At 43.4% G+C, this 19295-nt stretch overlaps 1 protein-coding gene across 25 annotated transcripts in view; it reads left to right on the top strand.

The window, feature by feature from the left end:
- CSGALNACT1 (chondroitin sulfate N-acetylgalactosaminyltransferase 1) overlaps window positions 1-19295 on the top strand; it is a 353523-nt gene that overhangs the window by 282381 nt on the left and 51847 nt on the right. For all 25 annotated transcript variants that reach the window (XM_009454908.5, XM_054656580.2, XM_024345067.3 and 22 more), the window contains one exon: window positions 16611-16827. In XM_009454908.5, coding sequence (XP_009453183.3) covers window positions 16611-16827 — 217 coding nt within the window. The remainder of the gene's footprint in view (window positions 1-16610; window positions 16828-19295) is intronic.

Genomic DNA, 19295 nt, shown 5'->3' with positions numbered 1-19295 from the left:
TGTGCTCTTCACCTCAAAGGAAACCACTTTTTACTTACTCGTTGTGTGTCATTATCTTCCCTTGGTGATCAGTGGAGGGTGTGTCTGTGTTTGTGTCTGTGTTTCCAAGGTTGTGGAGGGAAGCGTGGCACAAGATTGATGCTTCTGACTGAAAGCTGGTCTCCGGGGGCTTTCCTTCAAAACTTTATGGTGATTGGAACATACTTTTGTACAGCTTAATATTCAGATTGTTATAGATTTTGTTTTAGCTGTAGGGATTGTCTGAACATAAAAGCAAACCACCAAACCAAGATCCAAACAAACCCCAAAACCCTCGTGGTGGCAAATGGTGAGACCTCCTTATGTGACTCACAGGCTGTCTTCTCGGCCCTTCAGCTTCAGGTCTTACTGCATTCTCTACCTGGTCTATTTCCCAGACTTTCTGGGCTTCTGCATTTTTCTGGTTGTGCCATATTCTTCCTCCATACTCTTGTACACTCTGGCCAAGTGGCCTGGAGAATCTTCTTCATCCAACCCCTGTTAAGTGTCCCTGCTCTACAGCTCCTCCTCCTTAACTTTGAGACTCCCCTGTGTGGGTGCCCTTCTCAAAATCTCCCCAGCAGAGTTAGGGATTTCTCGCAGTGCACCCCTGGCCCTGACCACGGTGTTATAGCTGCTCTCTTCTGTTTCTGTGCTGCAAATTTGAGCCCTTTCCACAGCAAGGTCTATGTTTTTATTCATCTTTGTATATTCTAGTCTGTTATCAAAAATGGAAGGTGCTTTTTTTTTTCCTTTTTATTTTTTTTTTCTGAGACAGAGTTTCACTCTTATTGCCCAGGCTGGAATGCAATGGTGCGATCTCAGTTCACTGCAACCTCCGCCTCCCAGGTTCAAGTGATTCTCCTACCTAGCCTCCCGAGTAGCTGGGATTACAGGCGTGTGCCACCACACCTGGCTAATTTTGTATTTTTAGTAGAGACGGGGTTTTGCCATGTTGATTAGGCTGGTCTGGAACTCCCGACCTCAATTGATCCACCCACCTCGGGCCTCCCAAAGTGTTGGGATTATAGGCGTGAGCCACCACACCTGACCGGAAGGTGCTTATTGATGGGTCCTTGAGTGAATAAGTTATTGGATTGATGGGTCAGCAGAAGCATATCTCTCCATTCACTATCATCTGGGCTTTAGTCACTGCCCTTAAGACCCTACAATGATTGCAAGAAATGATATGTTATTTAGATTCCACATAAAACACTACCTGCTCTATACATTTCCAAATATAAATAATAAATAAATAAATAAATAAATAAATTTAAAAAATACTGCCAAAGTTTTGATAATAGTTTCAAACTTTCTTTATATTGGAAAGTAGATATTCAAAGGGTAGAGGAAGAATTGGGTCTACAAATGTGCTTTTCACATAGATTGTTTTCCTAGGTTGGTGGGAGTGTTGGTTTCTTTCCCTTTTGAAGACTTCCATGGAACCCACAGAGACAAGAAATCCAGGCTTTGTTATAGCACCTGTTTAGTTGGCATTGGTCGTAGCTTATCTCTCATCAGAAGCTCCATTGATCGGGACCATTGTTATTATTTATTGTAATGGCTAGTTCTTTTTTACTAAGATTTACTAAAGGCTTACAATGTACCAGTTTGAGATAAATGAATGGTTTCCAAAAGCTAGTCCTCAGACCTCAATTTAATAGGCCCAAGAACCTGTATTTTCTCAAGCTTACCAGTTTCTACTGGCATAGATGAATACAGGTCAATTCATTTTATTATAGTAGAAAATTGTGACCTGTTTTCTAGGCTTATAATTCTTTTCTTGATCTTCAGCTTGCTGTGGTTTCTCTGTCATTTAGAAGTTCCACAGAAATACATATATATTTTCCCCAAATATCCAGTGGATTAAACTTTATAGCCTATTTGTAAAGCTAAAATGAATTTCCACCACTAATTAATTAGATGAGTCATTCCAAAAAAACCAATGCTTTTAAGAGACACTACTTTTGACTTTTCTTGAAGTACAAAGCAGTTGATGTTGAGGCTTTGAACAGATACTGTGGTCTAATTTTTAAGACCAGGAAGTGGGAAACCTGAGTCATTAAATATCTTATTTAAGGTGGTAGAAAGTCAGTGGTGAAGCCAAGGTTAGGCTGCAAGTCTGTACCTTGGGTGTTGGTCAACCACAGAAGCCTGTCTGGAAGAGCCAGGAGACCCTGTGTGTCTGGGAAGGACCCTGTGATAATCATGTTAGTGACTGCGGATGTTGATGTAGGTGTTATATAAGGCAGGGTTTTACAACTAGAACAGATGATTGGGAGGGGAGATGAAAGATCATGGTAAGTGACAAAGGGCTTTCGGGTTAATAATTTGAAATTTTCAGTTGATATTATGCATTAGAAATGGGTTTTTCAAGCAATATCAAAAAAATCCTCCAGCAATCTTGCTAAAACATTGCCTTGACCCGAATATTACATATGCTAATTTGTATATCCTGAGGCTTTTTACCAGAATATCAAAAATCTTTACATCTCTGGGTCCACAGTGGCGAGTTGAAAAAACTAGCAATTGCATTCTGCTTTCAAGCATATTTAATGCCGGTAGAGCAAGTGAAGTACTTGCTGTGGAGTCCTGACCTGTTTGACTGAGAGCAGTAATACATTAAATGATTGATGGAACAAAGTAGAATGACATGATAATAATAGTAAGAACAATTATTATAGTTATTTCTAACATCATTGAGTACTTCCTATGTACCAGGCATGAATGTTTTACATATATTTATTTAATCTTCAAAGTAACCCTATGAAGAAGTATTATTCCATATTTTAAATATAAAGAAATTGATATCAATGAATGAGTATTATATTATCTTACTCTTCAAAGATGAGTTTTAAGACTTTTCTGATATGCTTTAGAAAGTTGATAAGCTTTTTGAAGCATCTTTATGTTTTTCTATTCTCAAGTCAGTCTCAAAAAGAAAGGAAGAACAGAAAAGAAAGAAGAGTTAAAACATCCTTTTGATTGCCGAGTTGATTCACCTTGAAAGAGCCGTACTTTGACATTGGTCTCAGATTCTTACTCGTATGCCCTTTGGTTTGGGAGCATAGCATTTGCAACCTTGAATAGATTAACTTTTCCAAAATGAGTAAATGGCTTACCTCTTTGAAAGATACTTCAAAATCAAGATAATATTTGTGAACAGGGTTTGAAAAATGGACGTGAGTCAGAGTGATGGAAATTTCAGTTAGACTGCACATCCTCTACTTTGGTGGTAAGTTGCATGTGGACGAGGTCAATGGTTGGCCAAAGACAATAGCTTGGTCACACATTCCTTGGTCTTTGACCTTTTAGTTCCTGCTCATTGCTTCTGCCTGTATCTTAAGTTTTGTGCTTTCCCACGACATCCTGGATATACATTCGAATGTGTTTGCAGAGGAAGTCCTACAGCTGTTTGGAAACTGGCCCTAATAATGGCAGCTGTGACTTCCCCTCCTTGCATGTTGTTTGTTCTGGAATCTTTGTAGAACTCCCTAATATCTTTGCCTCTACCCTTGCCGACTGGCCTCTTAAACTCCATTGAGTCCAAGTAGGCATCCTGCAAGTGTAATTTCTAACCCTTGGTGTCTTAAGGTAAGATGATGGGAATAGATGGATCTGCCATTTCTTCATTAGAAACCCACAGTTCTTCAACAATAGGAAGTGAAGGTGAAAAAGAGATCTGTGGAGTTGTTTTGAGCAGCCTGATATCTGGGTCCAGCCAGCTCTAGAGACAGCATTGAGGGAGAAAAGTGCAGAGGCCCAGTTTCCAGGACAGCTTCATTATGGGGCTGTTGATCACCTGGAGCAAGTTAGACTTAAACATCCTCAGAATCTGTTTCTTCCCCATCTCTTCCTTTGAGTTTTCTCACTTCAGCCTTGTTGTTTACTCTCACTGCATCTAAGCTTTCACCCTTTCCTTTCCTGGTACTCTACCTTTCCTTAGGCTTCTCTGCTCCTCTCTCAACCTGGACCCCATAATGTAACCCCTCTGTTACCGGTGGAAGAGATAGGAGTTACCCTGAGTTACCGGCGGCAAACCCCTACAGGTCCACAGCAACTTCAGTCCTTGCTGCCTCAGAAGAAAGAATTAGACTGAGGGGCATGAAGCAGAAAAAGAGACTAAGGCAAGTTTCAGAACAGGAATGGAAGTTCATTTTAAAAGGCTTTAGAACAGGAACGAAAGGAAAATTCACTTGAAAGAGACCCAAGTGGGTACCTGAGGGTCCAAGAGAGAAAAGAGAGCAAAAGAAGACAGGAATGAAAAAAAAGAAAAGGAGGCAGGGAGACCTTTAAACTTGATCCTGGGATTTTATAGGCTCGCCTTTTCCCCATGATTCTCCCCTTAGGGTAGGCTTTCCGCATGCGCAGTGTTCTCCTTACCCTTTGGCATTGAGCAAGCGCAGTGTGTTTAGTGAGTGACACGCATGCACATTGGAGGCTTTCTTCCCTTTTCCGGTGGAGTGTGCCCCAAGATCATACTTCACCTTTTTTTCTCTCTCTCTCTCCCCTCTCTCTCCTTTTGTTTTGTTTTGTTTTGAGACAGAGTCTCGCTCTGTTGCTCAGGCTGGAGTGCAGTGGCGTGATCTTGGCTCACTGAAACCTCCACCTCCCAGGTTCAAGTGACTCTCGTGCCTCAGCCTCCCAAGTAGCTGGGATTATGGGTGCCCACCACCACGCCCAGCTAATTTTTGTATTTTTAGTAGAAACGGGGTTTCACCACATTGGCCAGGCTAGTCTGGAACTCCTGACCTCAGGTGATCCACGCACCTCAGCCTCCGAAAGTGTTGGGATTATAGGCGTGAACCACCACGTCCAGCGCATTTTTGTCTCTTAACACACGTTCCCAGGACATTGCTTCTCCTTAGGGCCTACATTCAGTTAGCATTTTGATGTTAACGGGTGTAGAACATCAGGAAGTGGCCTCTCTGTGGCCCTGCCAAATTTTCATTTTTAGAGAGGCAATGAGATAATTGCCGAATCATCCCCTTACATTTCTAGGGTAGAGCCCTCTCCTGCCCCACTCATGCCCAGCTACCTGTTAACACTTCCGCCACTCGCTTCCCAGTGCTTGCCTTCCTTGCCCTCACACCCGTCTGCAGAGTCCAGTCCAAGCTCAGTGAGTCGCCGTCTTGTTTCCTCTGTTTCCTGTGTTCCTCACGCTGCTGGAGAGAAGTCACTGAATGCGCGTGCTGATGTCAGTGCAAATTCATGCTCTCTCGCCTCGCTGCCTGCACCTCTGCGTTGTTTCCCACATCCTTACTCAACTCGGTGCTCCACTGTCGCATACCAGCCTCCAGCACTCCTCATAAACCCATTATTCTACTTTTAATTCCCTCATTGTGTTTCACCAAGAAATTAACGACTTAGCACCATGAGCTCCTGTGGTTCCTTGCCCCAAGCTTTCTCTATTTGTATCCGTAGCCTTCTGCTCCATCCCCATTGTGGGAACTAGGTAACCCTTCTTTGTCTGATACCAAGTACTTTGCGGGGTTGTGGATCCCATCCACCTCTCACCTTCTCACTCCGTCCCTGCATCTGTATTATCCATTTCTATTTGTTCCTTCTTATCAGCATATGAAGGAAGTATGTTGCTTTTTCCAATATTTTTTAAAAACATTCTGTCAACTCGGTAATTCCTCTGATTTCTACCCTATTGCATTTATTCCCTTTTTAGCCAAGCACATTCCCTTTCTTCTTCCCTCCCTCCCTTTCTCCTTCTGTGCAGCAAATATTCATTAGGGTTGCAGACACCAAGTTCTGGTTTCACAGAGTGTACCTTCCCATGGCAGGAACAGTAACACATAGATAAGCCGTAAACACATTCAGATAATGTGCGATGAAAAACCCAGAATGGGGTCGTGTGAAAAGGTAACAGAGAGTGTCTGTGGGATGGTGGGGGGCTTCAGAGACTGAGAGTAGGTAAAGCCTCATTGAGGAGGTGGCTTCAGGGCAGAGACCTACCTGGTAGGAAGGATGTAGCCATGCCAGACCTGGGGAAGTGTCCCAGACAGAGGAGAAAGAAAGGGCAGAGGTTCTGAGGTGGGAATAAACTTGACATTTTCAAGGAATTGAAGGAAAAACACTCAACTCACTGCTGCCCCTTCATCCCTTATCATTTTTCAAATCTATCCCAGGCTGTCTTACACCCCTGAAACTTATCGATAAGACTACCTGTGGATGGTCTCCTCCTTGCCCTATCTAGAGGGCTATTTCTTTTTTCTTTTCTTTTTCTTTCTTTTTTTGAGACAGGGTATTGCTCTGTCACCCAGGCTGCAGTGCAGTGGTGCACACACAGCTTACTGTAGCCTCGATCTCCTGGGCTCAAGGGATCCTCATGCCTGCACCGCCTAAGTAGCTGGGACTACAGGTGCACAGCACCGTGCCCTGCTAATTTTTACATTTTTTTCTAGCGACAAGGTCTTGCTGTGTTTCCCAGACTGCTCTCGAACTCTTTGGCCTCAAGTGATCCTTGTACCTCAGCCTCCCAAAGTGCTAGGATTACAAGTATGAGCCACCGCACTCAGGGCAGTGGGCCAATTTCATCCTTATCTTAGTTAACCTTGGTGCAGTGGTTGGCACTGTTAAGCAGGCCCTCACTCATCTGTTGGGTTCCCTGATGCTGCTGTCTTCTGCCCCTCTGAGTGCTTCTGTCATTGGGACTTCTCAGTGACCCTTGCACATCCATGCACTGTGCACCTGAAGATTTGGCATATCCTGGGCCTGCATCCTGAGCTCGTTCTTCTTAATCTACAGACTCTTCCTGGCTGACCTGACCCACATCCACAGCTTCAGCTTACACAGTGGGGATGTCTAAATCTGTATGTCTACAAAAGGCTTGCCCGCCAAGCTTCAAATCTACTCATACACCTCTTCAAATCAGCACGTCCAAAGCTTAGCTCATAATCCCTGTCTCACCTGTAACTGGAGTCAGCCTCCTTTTCTCCCTCTCCCTCACCTGCAATGACATTTTCTAACAACATTCTCTCAAGCTTTTTTCCACCTCCATTGCCACCATCTTAGTTCAGGCTCTTGTCATTTCCTGCTAAACCATCGTGGTTCTTTCCTTGTTGCTCTCTGATCTCGTTCCCTGCCATCATCCACCTACGCCCCACACTGCTCTAAGGTGAATATCCTGAAAGATCTCATCTCTCCCATGCTAAAACGCTGACCCGGCTCCCCTTTCCTCTAGGACAGGTTTGCACCTGTGAAGGTGACTTAGGGGATCCACATGATGTGACCCCTCGTCCCGCTCCACGTCGGCCTTTCCAGCATTCTCCCATCCCCCCATTCGTGTCTGCCTGTTGCACTCCAGCCTTGCCGAACTGCCTCAAGGTGGCCAAACATAACAAGCTGGTTTTTCTTATCTTTGCTTCCACGATTATCTTTCCTTAGAATGCCCTCTCTGATGTTGTTGTCTTGGCCAAGACATGCTCAGTCTTCAGTTCTGGTAAAAAAACATCTGCTATCAAACTGTCCAGACCCTCCAGTAGGTGGAGATGCCCTCCTTTTTGTTCCCTTATACCATGGGCAGACTCTGTTAAGCATTTATCATCTGAGTCCTGTTCTGTTTACCTGTCTTTCTCTCTAGAATGTGAATCCTGAAAGCACGGTGATTTTATCATGTTCATCTTTTTTATTTTTATTTTATGAGACAGGCTTTCGCTCTGTTGCTGAGGCTGGAGTGCAGCAGCGCAATCGCAGCTCACTGCAGCCTCCAACTTCTGGGTTTAAGTGATCCTCCTACCTCAGCCTCCTGAGTATCTGGGACTACAGGGGCATACCACCATGCCAGGCTAATTTTTAGTATTTTTTGTGGAGATGGGATTTCACCATGTTGCCCAGGCTGATCTGGAACTCCTAGGCTCAAGTGATCCGCCTGCCTTGGCCTCCCAAAATTCTGGGATTGCAGGCATGAGCCACCCTGCCTGGACCATGTTTATATCTCTAATATAGAATACAATCCATCATTAATATTAGCCATGAGAAAAAAATTAATAAAAATAAAACTAACCAGTTCATTTGCATTTGAACTCCGTGAGGCTGGCAGGCCACTTGATGAGGAACCCAGGCTTCTACTTCAGTGCTGGAATCCTAACCTGCCTTCATTTTCTACTCACTGTTGATTGCCTGATGGCCTTCATGAGGTGAGAAATACATTGCAGTTCTCTGCAAGGGAAGAAGGGCTCTGAAAAGGAAGTCAACTGCTAGTACCGGCCAGGCGAGGTGGCTCACACCTGTAATCCCAGCACTTTGGGAGGCCGAGGTAGGTGGATCATGAGGTCAAGAGATCGAGACCATCCTGGCAGACATGGTGAAACGCTGTCTCTACTTAAAAAATACAAAAAATTAGCCAGTCATGCTGGCGGGCTCCTGTAGTCCCAGCTACTCAAGAGGCTGAGGCAGGAGAATAGCGTGAAACCGAGAGTCAGAGCTTGCAGTGAGCCGAGATTGCGCCACTGCACTCCATCCTGGGTGACAGAGTGAGACTCCGTCTCAAAAAAAAAAAAGAAAAAAAGTCAGCTGCTAGTACCAATGGTGAAATCAGAAGGCACTCTAAGTGAGTTCTTAGACATTTCTGATGGATTAGGAACCAGATATTGGATTTGTCAGCCTGCATCTATGACATAAACAAATACACAACAAATGCAGTGTAGAGAAATAAGAAAAGGTGATGTATGAATTTCTTCAGCAAGTCTACCAGTCGCTGCAACCATTTCCTATCAAGTGAAAGAAACTTTCAGTGGCAGCTGAAACAGAAATAAAACAAGTGAGGACAAGTCCAGAGCCACTGAACATAGGCGAACTGTGATGCAGGGGAAAGTAGGGACATTTCTGTGGCCCCACAGGTGAAGACAGCCTTCAAGTAGACAATTTTTGTTGCATTTCATGGGGTGAGTGATTTGCCTTCTAGCGTCTGAGCATGTGAGGATTTATAGCAGTCTTAGGACATCTCTTCCACAAATGTCACAAGTTTACTACTTTACCTATAAAAACAGAGCTGGCAGGTGATGGCACTGTAATAGTGTCTCATTTATCTCATGTGGTCTGGGAATGTGATATGCCATCTGAGCAGAATTTTCTAGATAAGTGAGACAACAAAATAGTACAAAAAATAAAAAATACTATTTTAGAGTAAAATACTAAGCATTTACCTGTTCCTTTTTTGAACAGAGTAAGCAGAATGTGTGTTTACGGTGCAAAGCGTAAACAGATTTGTGCTATTGTGGGGATGTCTTCAAAGGCAATTTACATGGCTGAAGTGTTTTTTCTTTATCTTAAATGATCATCGCTTCTCAGCCTTTTGGCTAAGATGAAGTATATTAAATGATTTCAGACACTGATAATTAAAAGAAAGTAGTATTTTGCCCTCTCCCTTCTGTCAGTTGGTTGCCTGACACTATTTACCACTCTCAGCATTTCTGCCTGTTACAGATTTTCTTTTCCCAAATATTCTTTGTTTTCTTGTTGAACATGTATATTTTTTTTCCATTAAAAATCCCCCCTTTCAAAATTTACCCTTTTCAGTGTGTTGGAGATTGGTACTTCAGATAGCTTTTACTTAACAACTGTCAAAATTCTATGGTAAGGTTAAAGGAATTCTGTAAGGGTAGGTGTGAGGATTATCTCTGGGTACAGTGAGTTTTGCTACAGACTTTACCTTGTTTATTCTGACTTCTTGGATGCTCTTTTCATGATCTGGATTCTTTTCTATGTGCTGAGTTATCTTCTTCTGCGTATGAAAAGTGACTCCAGGGGGTAAATCCTTCAGTGGGGGTTTATCCCAGGCCTTCATTGACCAGTTAGGCTAACACAAGCGTATCACATCTTCTCTGGGTCTCATTTTGCTCATCTGTGAAATGGTAAGCCTGGACAGGGGGATGCCCAAGATCTTTTCATGTTGTCAGGTGCCCAAACAGTAGTTTAGGAAGAGAGTTTAAAGCTCTAAGACAGAAGTGCCTTAAGAAGAGAGATGGCTTTGCATTGAGAATGTCCTGGGAATCTTCCCAGAGCAGAAAGATCAGATTTAAAAGGGGAAGGTGGAAGCATAGACATGTGCATGGGCTGTGTCTGTGAGAAACTGCTAGACTTTTTCAGAGGACGGCAGTTATGGTGGTCAATACGTATAACATTCACCATTTAAAGCATTTTTTAGTGGACAGTTCAGTGGCATTAAGTACATTGACATTCTTGCGCATCCATCACCACCATCCATCTTCAGAGTACTTTCATCTTCTCAAACAGAAACTCTGTACCCATTAGACACTCTGTTCTATGCTCTGTCTCTCTGAACTTGACTACTCTAAGTACCTCCTATCAGCGGGATCTTACAGTATTTGTCCTTTTGTGACTGGCGCATTTCACTTAGTATAATGTCTGCACGATTCATCCATGTTGTAGCATGTATCCGAATTTCCATGCTTGTTAAGGCAGAATGGTACTCTGTTGTATGGGTGGACCACATTTTGTTTATCCATTTATCTGTTGATGGGGGTGTGAGTTGTTTTTATCTTTTGGCTTTTGTGAATAATGCTGCTGTGATCACGAGTTCATAAGTATCTGTTAGGACCCCTGTTTTTAATTCTTTGGGATATAGACCTAGAAATATATAGAATTGCTGAATCATATAGTATTTCTATGTTTAACTTTGTGAGGAAGTGCCAAACTGCATTCCACAGTGGCCGCATCATGTTGCTTCCCGCCAGTAGTGCACAGGATTCCAGTTTCTCCAACTGGAGAAAGTTGTCGGCAGTCCCTAACCTTTTTGGCACCAGGGACCAGTTTCGTGGAAGACAATTCCACAACAAGGGGAAGGTGGTGGTTTTGGGATGAAACTGTTCCATCTCAGATCATCAGGCATTATTTCAGTTCTCATAAGGATCATACGCCCTACATCCTTTACATGTGCAGTTCACATTAGGGTGTTGAGAATGTAATTCTGACAGCAGGCAGAGCTCAGGCAGTCATACTCACTCACCCACTGCTCCCCTCCTTCTCTGCAGCACAGTTCTGAACAGGCCACGGACTGGTACCATTCCGGGGCTTGGGGACCCCTGGAATCAGTAGTTATATGTGCTTAATATAAACCAGCTTGATTGGTGCCCAGATTTTGTAAAAGGCAAGAACAAGACTTGAAACTAGTACAGTAGGCGGGGGCCTGATTACGGAGCATCTTGAAGGCTGGACTGTGGTGTCAATACTTTATTCTGTGGTATGGGATGCTGGCGAGAACTTTGAGCTAGGGAGATGTGGGGTTTGAGTGGTGCTGTGAACACATAAGGGCCAAAATATATATGTGTGGGACCGTCTGGGCCCCAGAGGCCAGGATATGGGTTGGCAGATGCTTCTTGTTATCCAGCTGGGAGACCGTGGCTCCATGTAGGAAGGTAGGGAAGGCAGGGATGAATGTGGAGACTGAGAATGAATGTGGGTGAAGGGGACTGTTGAGAATGAGTGTAATGTGTAATGTTTTGCAGGCAGAAAGTTTAAAGAGAAATTCTGCATAGGCTCAGTAGTGTGACATCTGTCACAACCCATCTGCACGCATGTCAGTGGGGGCGGGGAATCTGAGTCAGGAGTGGTGCCTTTCTTATCCCTTGTCAAGGTCCTCAGTTGAAGACAGGGCACAGAGAGGGGTCTGCACCTGGTTAGCTCCTGGCCTACTGAAGGAATAGACATTTGCATGAATAGATTACAGATCTCTGTCTTGGATACATGGAGATGTCCCCACCTAGTTGGGGGTCTTAGATCCTAGCCCATTGAGTAGGAAAAGACTGGCATTGGGATACTTGCACAAGGAGTAATTACACCAAACTCAAAGAAAGCTTAGCATTTATGGAAGGGAGGAAAGACACGTAGGTGCCAGGTAGGGTGTTTAAACAAATATCTAAGCTAGCTCCAAAGTCCTGATTTTGATCTTTAATTTGCATAGGGCACGAAATGATGCTGTTCTGCACAAGATGACAAGGAAGATGTTTTTGGGGCTGCTTTGCTTTGTACTTGCCATTTGCATGTGTCAGCTTACTGGCTGAAAAACCATTCCTGCCTTGGAATACTTGCCCTTCCCTCACCACCCCTCCCCCCATGCCCAAGTTTGCTGTGTTCCTTTGTGTTTCCACCAATAAAGGGCTCCAGAAGGCAAAAGGATTTTTTTAGGTGTTGTCCTTTGTGTTTAAAGAAGACCAACTGAAAGTTGCTCCCTCTGTGCAGGGATGGGAATGTGTGCCTGTGGGCGTGGTGGGTGGATGGCTGGGTATGGCTTTTGGTGGACTTAGGTTGCAAGAGAGTTTTAAATAACGTTTTTAAAATAGTTGAAATTGTGCTGTTCACAATAGCGAAGCCATAGAATCAACCTAGATGCCCATCAGCAGTGGACTGGATAAAGAAAATGTGATACTTGTATACCATGGAATACTACACAGCCATGAAAAAAAGAATGAAATCGTGTTCTTTGGAGTAACAGGAATGCAGCTGGAGGCCATTATTCTAAGTGAATTCAGAAACGGGAAACCAAATAACACATGGTTCTCACTTGTAAGTGGGAGGTAAACATTGAGTACACATGGGCACAATGAAGGGAACCTTAGACCCTGGGGCCTAATTCAGGGTGGAGAGTAGGAGGAGGGTGAGGATTGGAAAACCACCTATTGGGTACTATGCTCTATGCTGTTTAGCTGGGTGACAAAATTATCTGTACACTAAACCCCTGCAGCATGCAGTTTACTTGTGTAACAAACCTACACATGTTCCTTCTGAACCTAAAAGAAAAGTTGAAAAAAAAAAAAAAGAAAAGAAAACTGATGAAATTAAGGGATCCCAAGTCAGATTGATAGGATATAATGAAAATAATTAGCAGAGTATAGAGAAACCCGCTAAAAAATGGATGTAATGACTGTTGCAAGGCATGGTATGTGGAAGACAGAAAGCAGCATAAATTGTGGTGTGTGGGGTGAGCCTGGGTGCTTTGACCTTCCTGATGGGCAGTGTGCCATACCTGGAACCACTGACCATGGCTGGGTATCTCTGTCACCCTGGGCTGATGATGCAGGCACCTCCAAGGCAGCTGGCATTCTCTATTCGTAGGAGTTGTTATGAATAAGAATTACTGCATTCTCTAGGTTCTTCATAAATAGATGTCCATCTCTTGAGACAGGTTTAGGTATATTGCTATCTGTATTTTCATCTCTGTGGATTTTGATTTTTAAAAGTTAATGATTCTTAACCTGCCTCTGAGAAAATGACTTCATTGGGAAAAAAAAATCATTCTTCAGCCTGCATACATTTTTATCTGTACGTTAAACTGTCAGCTGCATTTTCTGTGTTTATGACTGTGTGGAGAAGTTATGCTACTGACATGAATAGCAGAAACTCAACGAGATGCAGTCACCCACACCGGGAGACCTGTTTCAGTTGTGCAGATATGGCCTCTGTGGCGAATATGGCTCCTCTGCAGATAGGCCCTCTCTGGTGAATGTGGATGCTTTGCAGATACACCACCTGTGACAAATGTGGCTGCTGTGCAGATACCATCTGTGGTGAATGTGGCTGCTGTGCAGATATGCCTTTCATGTCAAATGTGGCTGCTGTGTAGATATGCCCTCCGTGGTAAATGAGGCTGCTGTGTGGATACCATCTGTGGCGAATGTGGCTGCTGTGCAGATACACCCTCCATGGTGAATGTGGCTGCTGTGTGGATACACGCTCTCCATGGTGAATGTGGTTGCTGTGTGGATACGCCCCCCATGGTGAATGTGGGTGCTGTGCAGTTATGCCCTGCATAGTGAATATGGGTGCTGTGTGGATATGCCCTCCATGGTGAATGTGGCTGCTTTCAGACTCAGCCCCACCTCATTTGGGCCCTGGGAGTTGATGGTTCACCTTGTGATCCTAGACAGCATCAGAGATGGGAAAAGAGCCTGTTGCCTCAGTGAGTACTACATTCCTGAAGGAATGAACCATATTTGAAGGGAAACACTTAACGTTTTCAAAGAAGTCCTTTGAGCTTTCTAAGAAATGAACCTTCTTTTCTTCCATGGCTTTTCCCTCTGGGACTTTGAAATCTTTTCCAACATGAGCTCAGCAAAACTGTCAGCTTGCCTGACTTTGAGGGCAGTCAAGCAGGATACCCTTTTACTCAACACATTGGTGAAGGCTTCCAAAGGGAACTTAGTCCTTGTAATTCCTCCGTGTCTCGGCCTTTAAATAGCTGTGTTCACTGCTGGGGAACTGTGGGTTTGGGTTTTCAGGTGGGGCTGTGAGGACAGCAGGGAGACACGAGACTACCTTGAAAACTCACAGGACCACACTCCTCTCTGTGGCACCTCAAAGAAATCCAATCTTTGAACAGGAGGATCAAAGAGGCTGTAAAACCAGTGCTATAGGATGAAAAGCTCCCAGAAGGCAAAAAACAGAGAAGAGAACTTGCGAGGAAGACATGTAGTTCCCACAAAAGAGAAGAAGAGGGAGAGTGAGCAAGAAAAAAGGAGGGGTTTGTGAGAGACCTTGAGAAACTGTAGCTGACTCTAGGCAGGAGAGAAATCTATTTATGTACCTTTCAAACTGTATTCCATTGCCGTGTCACTGTAACTGAAACTCCACACAGTGTCACTTGTCAGGTTTCTCCCTGGAGATTGATTTCTGTAGCCAGTCAGTGACTGGGAGGTGCATTCTTGGTTCACTGTGGGGATTAAGGAGACATGAATAGAATCCATGGTACTGTCATTCACCCTCATCCTGGGGGATACATTCCAAGACAACAGTGGATGCCCAGAAGCATAGAGAGTCCTGAACCCTAGCTATTGTGTGTTTTTCCCCATACATACATACCTAGGATAATGTTTAATTTATAAATTAAGCCCCCAGAAAGAGATTAACAACAATAACCAATAACAAAAGAGAGTAATCATAACAATATACGGTAATAAAAGGTATGTAAACACGGTCTCTTTATCTCTCTCTCTCTCTCTCTCTGTGTCTCCCTGATTCTCTCTCACTCTCAAAATGTATTGTACTTCAGGTAACTGAAATGGCAGAAAGTGAAACTAGAAAATGGGGACTGCTGTATAACCCAAAAGCTTTTCTGATTTGTTGGGTTTTACCTTTGTAATGTGTGTGTGTGTATGTGTGTGTGTTTCCTGACTGTAGAGAAAACATTCATAATACCAGAGACAGTGGAAGGAAATGGATCTTTAGGCATCAGGGAAATCATTTGATCCTTAGATTGGGAAATTCTGTCACCTAGACCCTAGGGAGGCTTGTTCTGAGAGGGGAGCTGTGATGCTGAGTTCATATCTTCAGCCTGACAAGTGACACTCTGTGGAGTTTCAGCAACAGTGACATGGGATGGGACACAGTTTGCACGGTCCCTAGACTTCTCTCCTGCTTCTCTACCTTCTCAGAGAAAGGGGAGTTGTGAGGATGGCTAACATTTATCGAGGGTTTATTGCATGCCTTGTACTGTTCTAACCTCTTTCACATACAAAAACATTCACTCCTCACAGTAACCTTTGGGGAAAATGAGGTGCAGGAGCATGAAGTAATTTTTCAAAGCAAACCTGTGGGGCCAGGATTTGAACCCAGGCAGTTTGGCTTGATAGTTTGTGCTCCAATTCCCTGAGTCATGCTGTTTAGAGATAGGAAAGAAGATATGAAACTAAATATGATGTATTGATACCACTGTACTGAATATTTTATGTGTTATTTTAATGCTTCTAGAAGCTTCCAGAGGGTCCCCCAACCCATGTGACCAGACCTGAGCTACTCCCAGGTGTCCCAAATAGATTACTATGGTCAGTTCATCTGAAATGGACATAATTTCTTTCCTTTTTTTTTTTTTTTTTGTTTTTTTTTTTTGAGATAGAGTTTCGCTCTGTTGCCCATACTGGAGTGAGGTGGTACAAACTTGGCTCACTCCAACCTCTGCCTCCCGAGTTCAAGCGATTGTCCTGCCTCAGCCTCCCAAGTAGCCAGGATTACAGGCACACAACATGACGCTCTACTAACTTTTGTATTAGTATAGATGTGGTTTCACCATAGTGACCAGGCTGTTCTCAGACTCCTAACCTCAGGTGATATGCCCACCTCAGTCTCTCAAAGTACTGGGATTATAGGCGTGAGCCACCACGCCCAGGCTGAAATGGCTTAATTTCTAAGACATAATTTTAATGCTCATTTTTAAAATTAAGTATAATTATTTTAATATTCTTCAAATCATATTGCAGGAAATTTGGATACTAGAAGAAAAGGAAAAAACACATAATCCCACTCTGTATCATAGTCAGTCTTATTTTGGCCTGTTTCCTAAAAATCCTTTTGCAAATGCCTCTGTATCCTATGAATACAGTTTGTATCCAGCATTTCAAGCCTTTTCCCATGTTTTTATGCAGTCTTCATAACTGTGATTTTAAAATTCATGCTATTTTGACTTCTTTTGGAATTTTTTAATTGGGAGCATTTTGAATTTTCGAATAATTGTTGGAGAGATTTCATCTTAAACACTTTTTAAAGGCATTCTGTGCTACATCTCGGTTAAAACACACTCAGCAACCAAGGTTAATTTTTAGAACTATCTTTCCTTGTTTTTCTCTTAACAGGGATCTACCGAACAGAAAGGGACAAAGGGACATTGTATGAGCTCACCTTCAAAGGGGACCACAAACACGAATTCAAACGGCTCGTCTTATTTCGACCATTCGGCCCCATCATGAAAGTGAAAAATGAAAAGCTCAACATGGCCAACACGCTTATCAATGTTATCGTGCCTCTAGCAAAAAGGGTGGACAAGTTCCGGCAGTTCATGCAGAATTTCAGGTTGGTTTGTTCGCACGTGTTTATCTTCCTCCGCATGATGTGTGTTAGAACACTGATATCATTTCCCGTCATCTCCTTCATTTCCCCTGCCGAGTACAAAGGCTCCTTTCTCTTATTCAGCTCTGTTTTCTCCACGTAAAGTTTATCATTTGTATTTGCCTTTCCCTAGGGCAATTAGAAAACTGCCTTACAAGCATATTGACCTTCAGAAGTGAAAAGCAGGAAGGACTGGGTTTTCACCAGGATCTACAAAGATGACTGAATGCCTGTTATGTTCATTCTGACTTGTGGAGGGGCTCAGGTTTGGGGATAGCAGGAACCAAGACTCCCAGGCAAGTGAGCAGCCTTGAGTCTTGAGGAGGAGAGAGGAGCTGGCGGTGGCAGAGCCCACGTTGACAGTTGGCGAGCTATGCAAGGTGTTCTTGATCGGCTCTAGGCTGCCTTCACCTGCTGTCCTGTTCTAGTGGTGGCTGCAATGCATTGAATCCAAATCTATCTTTTATTCTAACCTGCATCATCTTAGACTTAAGTGTAGAATTATACCAAGAAGGTTTCAAGCCCACATTTTTGTAGCTACTCAATGAGACTAAGCTGGGTTTCATTTTTCAGGCGTGCTGATGAAGTTTTTAGATGTGTGCCTTTAAGCCCTTGATTGTGCGGTGTTGGATCTTAGAAGCTGTGATGGCTCAGATGCACATATTGGCTGAGGATAACCAGCTAAGTGATTTCACCAGCTTGTTTTAAACATAGAAAATCCTACTGTCTAATTATAAGTCTTGAAAGATCAAGCTGATTTTTTATTTCTTTTTTTTTGAGATGGAGTCTTAGTCTGTCACCCAGGCTGGAGTGCAGTGGCATGAACTCTGCTCACTGCAACCTCCACCTCCCAGGTTCAGGCAATTCTCCTGCCTCAGCTTCCCAAGTAGCTGGGATTACAGATGCCCATTACCATGCCCGGCTAATTTTTGCATTTTTAGTAGAGATCGGGTTTCGCCATTTTGGCCAGGCTAGTCTTGAACTCCTGATCTCAGGTGATCTGCTCACCTCGGCCTCTCAAAATGCTGGGATTACAGGCGTGAGCCACCATGCCCAGCCTTGATTTTTAATCTTAGTAAATTTACATTATTGAAAGGCATAATGTTCAGTATAAGGGTGTGGTTGATACCTTTCAAAATTCTGGTTCATGAGCGTACTCTGTTTGAATTTAAAGGGTAACCCACTTATAACTAAGTTTTTTGAAGATCAGAATCAAATAGTCTTAGACCTTTGAGGTCATCTGGTCTAATCTTCCCTTAATTGAGACTGTCTTTCTGACGTAGGGTTCTCTAGGCAATGTGTGTGTGCACCAGGAAGCTGCCTACATTACTAGTCAAGCTGCTGCTTTGTTGATCATCTCTGGATAGGAGGTTCTTTATTGTTTATGCCTGAAGTCGGCTTCCACGTCTTTTCTGCCTGGTGGGTCTAATTCTAGCCTCTGGAGGACTGAACAAGTCTATTTCTTCTTAAACATCATAAGTTTTCAAGTATTTGAAGGTGGTCATCACAACTCCCCTAGTCTTTTCTTTCCAAGGTATAGCAGTTCTCAATTCCCTTAGCTTTTTCATATTCCCTAGTTCGTAAATTTCTTTTTATTAGCTGGAGCTTGCCTTTAGCCATGATGTAATCCAAAGTAGAGTGGGCTAATAGATTGATCTTTTCCCAGTTTGTAGAATACTCCTTTGTGCATGATCGCATAATTGTTTGCAGTGTTCCTCTGGCTCCAGTCCTGAAGTGAGTGTTTTTATAGTTTTGGCTTCTTTCAACCTTCTTTTAGTGTTTTTGCTCTCTTTCTCTGTAGGCTTTCCCTTTGGAATGGCACAGTGCCACTGGTTGATTAAACGTTACATCTCCAGAATGACTGAACCTGCGGTGTTCTGAATGCAGTTGTTGAACCTGAATGTGGTTTGCATTAGGCATTAAGTGAAATCATTACTCTCAGCAGCTAGAATGCCCATTTCTAGGACAAGGTTATCGCAAGTTCCTTTGGCGAAGAAGCTGCCTATGCCCTACTGGGTTCAGGGTCCTGAGCTTCGATCCTGTGAGTCCTTGGACATGTTAGGCTTGCTAAGGTGGTGCTTACACTAAAGAAGTATCTGCTCGGTGAAAGGACAAGTCCTCACTGTAGGACTCCTGGGGCCTGAAATAGCAGGATTCTCTTGGGTATATATGAACAGCTATTTCCTTAGTGTCAGGAGAATTTTAAGCAGTTAACAATAGGAATAAAACAGGAAAACAGGAAGGGAAGTTTCATTGAGAATAGTCAAATGAGTAGCTTACAAGCCTCAAAACGGAGTGGGTGAAATGAAACGTGATTCCAGTTAATGTTTTAAAAGAACACAAAAATCCCAGGGCAGATTGCCTTGAACTGATTCATCTCAGCTCACCGTATGGACTTTTACTATTTGGATGTCCCTTGCTCGTGGAGGTAG

Source organism: Pan troglodytes, chromosome 7 (genome assembly GCF_028858775.2).
Source record: "Pan troglodytes isolate AG18354 chromosome 7, NHGRI_mPanTro3-v2.0_pri, whole genome shotgun sequence".
NCBI lineage: Eukaryota > Metazoa > Chordata > Mammalia > Primates > Hominidae > Pan > Pan troglodytes.
Note: the sequence above shows the minus strand (reverse complement) of the source record. Positions and strands in the feature narration are given on the sequence as shown.